The sequence below is a fragment of the Austrofundulus limnaeus genome, unplaced genomic scaffold (genome assembly GCF_001266775.1).
Source record: "Austrofundulus limnaeus strain Quisiro unplaced genomic scaffold, Austrofundulus_limnaeus-1.0 Scaffold290, whole genome shotgun sequence".
Taxonomy (NCBI): Eukaryota; Metazoa; Chordata; class Actinopteri; order Cyprinodontiformes; family Rivulidae; genus Austrofundulus; species Austrofundulus limnaeus.
The window spans coordinates 157,215-165,689 of NW_013952692.1; the positions used below are offsets into that span (position 1 = coordinate 157,215).

The 8,475-nt window shown below is 39.2% G+C and overlaps 1 protein-coding gene across 3 annotated transcripts in view; it reads left to right on the forward strand.

The window, feature by feature from the left end:
• cspg5a (chondroitin sulfate proteoglycan 5a) overlaps positions 1 to 3,316 on the forward strand; it is a gene marked incomplete in the record, with an annotated part of 62,190 nt that extends 58,874 nt beyond the window's left edge. For 2 of the 3 annotated variants that reach the window (XM_014021387.1, XM_014021388.1), the window contains 1 exon segment: positions 2,347 to 3,316. In XM_014021387.1, coding sequence (XP_013876841.1) covers positions 2,347 to 2,514 — 168 coding nt within the window. 3 annotated transcript variants of the gene reach the window in all.
• Positions 3,317 to 8,475: the final 5,159 nt, after the last annotated feature.

Consider the following 8,475-nt stretch of genomic DNA (forward strand, 5'->3'; position numbering starts at 1 on the left):
GTGTGTGTGTGTGTGTGTGTGTGTGTGTGTGTGTGTGTGTGTGTGTGTGTGTGTATGTGTGTCCGTAATGGGTGGGCACCCTCCAGTGTGGTTGTGAATGTGACAAAAAGGCGCAGACTGACGCCCCGGGATGCCTGGATGCAGCCAAGTCGATGATGCCATGAGAAATGAATGGGGCTGAGAGGCTGGAAAACAGAGCTCGAATGGACTCTGCCATCAATTATTTCCCCCTCTGACCTTAATTAAATGCAGATTAAATAAACTGAAACCACTGAACGTAATCCCCCCCCCCACCCCCCCACCCCCATATCAGCTGCTTGGGTATGTATGATGGTGGTACGCACAGAAAATCAGCCAGGGTGGACCCTTTGTTCGTTCTTATTTTTAGGTTTTTAAGCGATGGGAGGTGGTCTGCATGAGCGATCGGTTCTGTTTACGGGATGCTTCGTGTGAGTCCTGCATGTGGATGTGCATGTGCTTCCTGGGTGGGGGTGGTGGTGGTGTCTGTCGCTCATGCAGCTCACCTCGACGTCTCCTCAGACAAACAAAATGCCACCTGAGCATTTTGATTTTCAAACAGTGGAGCAGTCAGACAACAAAAACAGCTGCTTTTTACTTTATTTTATTTTTATGATGGGTGTTTCTTGATTGTCATGAACATTTTGCTCCATGTTTGCAGCATTTGAAGAACTGCCTGTGGTTTTAAAATAATTTATTACCCTAAAACATATTAACACAAACATACCCCAGTAAAATATCTTAACGCATATACAACACATTGTGTATTAGTATCAGACTCAGGGATTTTTCGTTCACTTTTATTTATTTGAAAAATCTACAGTTTAAACTTTTACATGCATGACTTTTTATTAAAGGGTGTGAGCCGGTGCAGAGCAGATAAGATAAAACTTATTCTTCACAGCATCAGGAGTCGTGTACGGAAGCCAAGAGCTGCCCTTTTTCGCTCATAATTTTTCCCCAGTTTCCTCAAGATGACGAGTTAATTTCCAGATGGTTTTCCTCTCGTGTATCATTCAGTAACCATGAAGATGGCCTGACCCCCTCAGCTGGTCATCGATGAAGTTTACTATTTATTTTTTTATTTACTGTTATTTAACCAGGAAAATCCAACCACAGATCTCTTTCGCGGTGTGCGGCCTGGGCCTGAAGGCAACATAGTGTGCATAATCTTATGTCAGTTTTGTATCGTTACACGGGCTGAAATTGCAATTTGTTTGTTTCGCACAGATAAATTTCATGTCAGCCCTCGTCATTTAAGGAGATGGCTGGCCCGACTGCAGCTCAGCAGGCGTGCACACAGTGATCGTGCTGATAGCATAAATTTTATTGTGCAGCTGAGAGGACGGGGCCGTCTCCATTGTTACTGAATAATGCACAAAAAAACATAACTTGTCATCTCGAGAAAACGGTCATCGTTATTTTGTGATAAAGACATATATATCATCATGAGAAAACCAAGGGGAAAAATAAATGGAAAACAGCTTCTGTAGTCAATCACTGAACGTGAAAAGATTTGTAGCTGAAACAATAAGAAATATATGAAAATACTTCAATTTTTTAAGCATGATGATTGAACACAAACATTTTGGATAGGGGGGCAATGATACGTGTATCTGTATAGAACCATTCAATACAGAGCTTTAGGTTACTAATAATAATAATAATAATAGAGACTGTGTGGAACAAAACAGATTTTTAACAATTAATTTATCATCTTTTCTTCTGAAGATGCTCTGTGTTGAAGGATCAGTGGATCTGTGTTCGACTACTCCACCTAGGCTGCATTGTCGAGCACAGATCCACTGAGAAATTTGCTGTTTCAGCAACATTTCATTTAAAAACTAGAGTTTTGAGTTTAAACAAATGTTCATGATTATTTTCAATAAATCCCAAGTTAATAAGGGCATGGACATTTCTCTTTTTTGTATCAAAAAATATCGAACCGTGAGACTGAAGTATGGAACCGAATCGTGAATTTTCTGTATCGTTGCACTCCTAGTTTTGGAGCATGAAACTTGTTGAACTGCTTTAATGAATCAGAATCAAAATAATTTTTAAAAAAATCTTATTGAAAAAAGTGGATTAAAATAGATTGTTTTTGTTGTTGCACAGAGAATGTTAAACTTCCCGAATGGCACTGCATGTTTTAGACAACTGCAAGTGATTAAATTGTTTATACGTATACTGCAAATATTACAAATCCCTAAAAACGATTTTCTTTGCTGCACTTTTAGTTTCACAGCTGAACACGGATTTGATTTCTGTTGCCGTGTTTCTCATTATGCTTTTTTTACCCCCCACCCCTCCACTTTCACCCACACGCAGGACGATCCTCATTCCCAGAACAAGCTGGAGGACCCGGTGAAGGCTCCGCCCAAGGAAGACGACGCCCTCAACATCCACAACTCTCTGACCCCCAAACACGAGAACCACAAGGTCCTGGGCGAGGAGAACTCCTCGGAGGTAAACTCACTGCAGAACAACATGATGTGAATCAAAAACGAGCAACCTTGACAACACGACACAGAAAGCTACGAGGTGCGCCGGCAACCGGACCCCCCCCTCCTCCCTTGTAAGCCCCACCCCCGTGGTCTGTGTTGCCGAGCGAGCCTAACCGGTCAACCAACCAGCCTGCCAACAAACCAGCCAACCAACTCAGTCTGCAACCGTCTCCGACACGGCACCACTGCCACGAGCGGCCAAAAACCGTACACCGCCGTCCCTGTTCACCCCGCCCCGGCTGAAAGTAACCCCACCCCCTACCCGCCTCACCCTACAGCTTCCTCAAAATTCACCGCGCCCCCTGTTTTGAAGCCCCGCCCTTCTCGTTGCTGTCACTCTGCTCTGTCTTTTTCTTTTATCACCTGAACACATTCACACACAAACATGACACACATACACATACAGTGAAAAGATGAACACGCTTAAATGTCAATGCACACACGCACACACACACACACGCACACACACACACCTCCCCCTTCCCTGCCTGCATTGGTGTATTTTGTAAAAAGAAAGAAATCATACAGAAATTTAAAACGTGCGTAAAAAGTTGTTGTAAAAGAAGAAGAAAAAAAGATAATGCTACTGAGAGGTTTCGATGTTTGTCTGACTAATCCAGTGAGTATGTATAAATATTGGGAAAAAAAATTGTTTTGCTTGGATTCATTTAAAAGAAGCAACACAATGTGTCTTGGTTTTGATTGATGTGGTTTCTAATCCTTTGATGTACTTGTTTTTTTTTTTTTTTGTACTTTTTTGGAACTTCAGACAAAGAATAAACAAATGAAATTCAGACAGTTGTTGAAATAAACCTTTTTAAAATGACCTCTCTGGATCCTGTGTTTTCCTCCGTGTCCTGCTTTTTCCTTCCCTCTGAAATCCGACGCTCTCTGCATGGCTTTGAACGCAACGTCTTTGCTCCCTGCTGTCATACGTGTGCTTTACTCTCACTCAGTCGTTGTCGAGGTTAAACGCATTATGATTTTTTTTTTATTTCCACATCTGCGGTACTTAATTTACAATCAGATTCTACTTTTGATTCACTCCAGATTATTAGAATCAATTCAGAACTGAGAGCTGCAAGCTGCATGCGACTCCGTGCATTTCATGTTTGGATTGTAAAATGTTTTCAACTACAGAAAAAACATTCAGTTTTGATTTCGAATTCTTATAAACAAGCTTACAAGTTTTAAAAGAAATTAATAACCCCTTAACAGTCACTGCTGAAATTACTTAAAAACCTTTCGACATATTTTATTTTTTGTAAGGGTGTCAACCTAAAAGTAAGAACTGGAGAAAGTCTTTTGACACCCTAGTTTTCAAAATAAAAGCCCCCGGTAACATCTGGAAACATTTAAAAGCAACTGCACCGTTTTTGCCCACCAGTGGAACAAAGACTGTTAAGTGGTTTTAAAACATTAAATAAAATCTATGTTCAATTTTGCATTTCTATTTTGGTATTACAGTAATTTTACGGTACTGCACAACCTCTCCCAACCACTCAGTGTGGGAGCAACTGTGCAGAAACGATTAGATGATTGGTTCTTCTTTATTCTGTGAAACATTAACCATGGCCTTAACAGAAAGTCTTGCAAACATTTAATGGGGAAGTTGCTCATACAGTATCCCCACAAAATATGGATGAAAACAGAAAAAAATCAGCGAGTCGACGACGTGAGGTTTTTCATCTCTGATGGCTCTCCTGTTTGAGAAATTGTCCTCGCAGCACATAAATCATGACAACAAACACCAAGAAGCAGTCTGCTGCTTCTGCACGTTGCCTTCCTCCAGAGATGCTTACTCTGTTTCCAGCTGGACACGCAGATGCTGACGTGCTTAAAACCGCAAAATCAAATCACTTTGGAGCGCACAAACAGAGATGATTAATACATCTGCAGACTTCTACGTTGGGTTGTTAAAAATCAGCTTGAGAAAATGTCACATTCCTGCAAACAATGGGTTTCAGTTGTGTCGGTTTGAAGGTTCTAACCATGCAGACAAATATTGACACTTTGTTCCCAAAGCTGGTTCCCACAGACGCACACTTGTTCTCTGATAAACAGCCATGAATGTGCCTCAGATGAGGCCTGCAGCCTTTTGTAAAGTCCCTCCTTTGGTTCACAGGAAAAGTAACAACAGCTTTGTGCTGGATCCTTCCCAGGGCTGAGGGGTAATGGATAGAGGGTGGGTGGGTGGGAGGTCTGGGTACGCTTCCCTTTCTTCAGATAAAAAGACAGAGAACTGAGGAAGCTTTCAGACCGCCCCAAAGGTAAAATAAAAGACTTAAAAAAACAGAATGGCAAAAAGCAAAAAACAGCAACAGCAGCAATTAATATTCTCTTGGTTCCTGCCAGGCGTTAACACACTCAGCCGCATTCTGACACACACACACACATTACAACACAGAAGGGTGAACAGAGGAGAAGCTACAAGTACCAGCAGACACCATGGCAACAAGTGGGCTTCATCAAAAGACAGAAATAAAAAAAGATGGAGGTGGGCTTCAACGGTTTCCTGAAAACTGCCTGTTCATTATTTCAAATTAAAGCCCAGTCCTTTAAAGGGATCCCTGATTAGTTGTAACATTAGACTTTATTTGATAAACATGCATTTTAACTGTAAAATAAAGACTGTAAAAATACTGTAGGCTGTTTGGTTTTGTAAATTTTTAAAAATATATTTTAACACGGACAGAGCCATTTTATTTACACACAAAGCATTCTGGGTAAATGATGACATGGATAGGTCCTCGTGAGCGAGCTGTATCCACCCTGAAGGTTAATCTTGGACAATATCTGATGATTTGCTCTGTTGTCCTCCATCCATATTTTCAGTTCCAGGCTGAGTCATTTCTACCTTCTCCTCTCTGTCAACGCTCTCTGGTTTCATTTAAAAGAGTCGATCATCAGATATTGTCTAAGATTAACCTTCAGGGTGGATATAGCAGCCTCGCACCGAGGACCTATCCACGTCATCGTTTACCCAGAATGCTTTGTGTGTAAATAAAATAGCTCTGTTCGTGTAATATATTTTTAAATGTTGAGTTTAAAAATGATAAAAACTAAACATCCCACAGTATTTTTACAGTCTTTAATTTACAGTTAAAATATATATTTATTAAATAAAGTCTAATGTTACAACTAATCATGGATCCCTTTAAAAGAACAACGTTTCTAAGATAATCTGTAACCCTTTCTTTTACAGTCCCCAATTTACCATGCCATTACCTAGCATTTACATGCTAAGTAATATCATTTTACCACACAATTACTTGTTAATTACAATAATTTACCATGTAATTACTTGGTAAGAACACATTTTAAATACTGTGTAATTAAACTAAATTTAGTGGGTAATGCTGTTACAATTACAGTTCAATGGTATCTCAATTACCTACTATTTGCCAAAAAATTGCCAACTTTTTTTTACTGTTACCTAATTACCATGTTATTATAAAGTGTATACTTAGAAAATTACTATTTAAATAAACTAATTTAGTGATCTTAATAATCCATCAACTACCCAGCATTTACCAATAAAGTACCAACTAAATTTCCACAAATAAATACAGTCCCTAAATAACATGCCATTACCAGTAAACTATGTTACTTTAATTGAGTAACTAAAATCAAAGTACTGTTCAGTAGTATCTCTATTATATATTATCAACCAAAATAATACAAACAAATAGAAACACATGCTCTTACCAAATAATTACTGTCAGACACGGTGTAGGAAAAACTCAGGGTGCAGGCAGGTTCAAAAATCAAAAACCTTTAATAGAACTCAAAAAGGCTGGTAGAGCAGCACAAAAACTCACTGGGTAGTTGAGGGTACAAGGAACATGAAGACGTGAGATGGTCAGGGTTGACAATACAATGATCCGACGCAGACTGAACACAGGACAGAATATAAAGGCAAACTCATGATTACAAACAAGAAACACCTGGGGGAAACTCAAGGTGAGTGTGGGCGGGGCATAAATGAGAGAACACAGGGGAAACACTGAAACACTAGGAAAACCAAGGCATAGAAAACAAACTATGACAATTACATGGTAAAGTATTGTAATTACTAAGTGATTGCATAGTAAAATGTCTTTACTTAGCATGTAAATAGGTAGTTGCATGTTAATAAGGGGTCTGTAAAAGAAAGGGTTATCAGATCATCTTATGAAGATAAGGGATGGAGATCCCAAAATTTTGTTTCAAACGTGGAAACAATCATCAGAGTATAGATCAGCGACTTCCACAACTAATTCTAGGTCAATATATGTCAAACGAACTTGAGTGAAAAATGTCTCTTTTCCTGTTTATTTATCCTGTTTGGAGTCAATCTGAAAAAGACAAGTTTTAATAGCAGCATCTTCACACTTGATCCTTCAAAGCAGCATAAAAGTGACTCAAACAGAACATGAATGTGTTTTTTTTAAGCCCTCTGAGCGCTTCATCTTGTCCCTTTTTGTTTTCGCTTTCACTCCTCTGCTGCTGGCAGCGATGTCATGCATCCTCAGGGCTGTTGTTGCCATGGAAACCGGGTTTGAAGCTGACATTGTTAAATCCAAACTTTACCCCTTCGTCTCCTTTCGCCTGCAGACGAGCTCGCTCCCTGACAGGACAGACCAAACAGATTAAAAGACTCGTGCGGCTCGACTGTCGTCTAGTAATTTGCCACGGACCATCAGGGAATTAAAAACATCCATCAGCTCCACTTTGGACTCAACGCTTCACCCCGCAGACAACCCTAATCTGTCCCATCAGATAAAACCGTCCTCATCAAGACTTCAGTCAGATTTAGTTTCCGTGTTGGTGACAAATTGGATCTCGTGTTAAAAGATGAGGATCAAAACAGCCAAAACAAATCCTTATGTTCTGAAATTTGATAATAACGAAGCTACAAAACACTCATAAATGTCTGAGGTTGTAAAGAAAGTTTAAAAAAAATTAATGCAACATAAAATAATCCTAATTTAAAGGAGACGTGTCATGGAAAATCCACGTTTTAGCTGGTAAATACATTTTGTGGTGTGTTTGGAGTAGGAGGCAGAAAATTTGAATATAGTCTCTATTTTTTAACCTCTGACCTTTTCTGAACTATTACTTATTTGTGACTGAACTGCTAAATAAGAAGATCAGTGTTCTTCATTCTCCTCTGGCTCCAACATGTAAGGCTGGATGGACAAGCCTTCCCTTGTTGACATATTTTAATTCATTTGTAAATAAAAAGTTTCTGTGCAGCTATATAGTCGTAAACCCCTCTGTCATAGGAGAATGGACCATTTTGGAAGCTGAAGGGGGCAGGGTTTAAAGAGACAGCCTCAAAATGAGTTTTTCTTAGACACACTTCAGAAAAGGGGCGGGACTTGTGGAGTTACAAAGAGGAGGATATCAGACCAAAGCATTGCAGTTCCACTTTATACAGACCCCATGATGGATTTAAATGTGAAAAAAAACATTAATTTAGAGCTGGCATCCCTTCAAATTCTGCAAAGTTTTTAATACAAATAGATTTTTTATTTTACCAAACATATTTCAGAAGAAAATGTAATAAAGTTTATGGAAAAGCAACATAAGCATGTGAAGCTGACGTCTTCCTCTGATGCTCTGCGTTGAGCCAGATGGAAGCTGGGATTCAGCGACAGCTGCTGATTGGCTGATGGTGGGCCGGAATCAGGATCGTCAAGTATTATGAACAGAGTTGTAATGTAACTAAGTACAAATACTTTATTACTGTACTTAAGTAGAAATTTCGAGTATCTGTACTTTACTTGAGTAATTATTTTTCACCTTTTACTTCTACTACTTACATTTTCTTTAAAGGCAAGAAGGAGAAAGTCGTTTCATTTTTGCCTGTTTTCATTATGGTTTGTTACTATTAAAAAATACTATCCATATAAATTGCACTGCACATGACACAAATCATGTCACACTCCAGGACTATAATATATATATA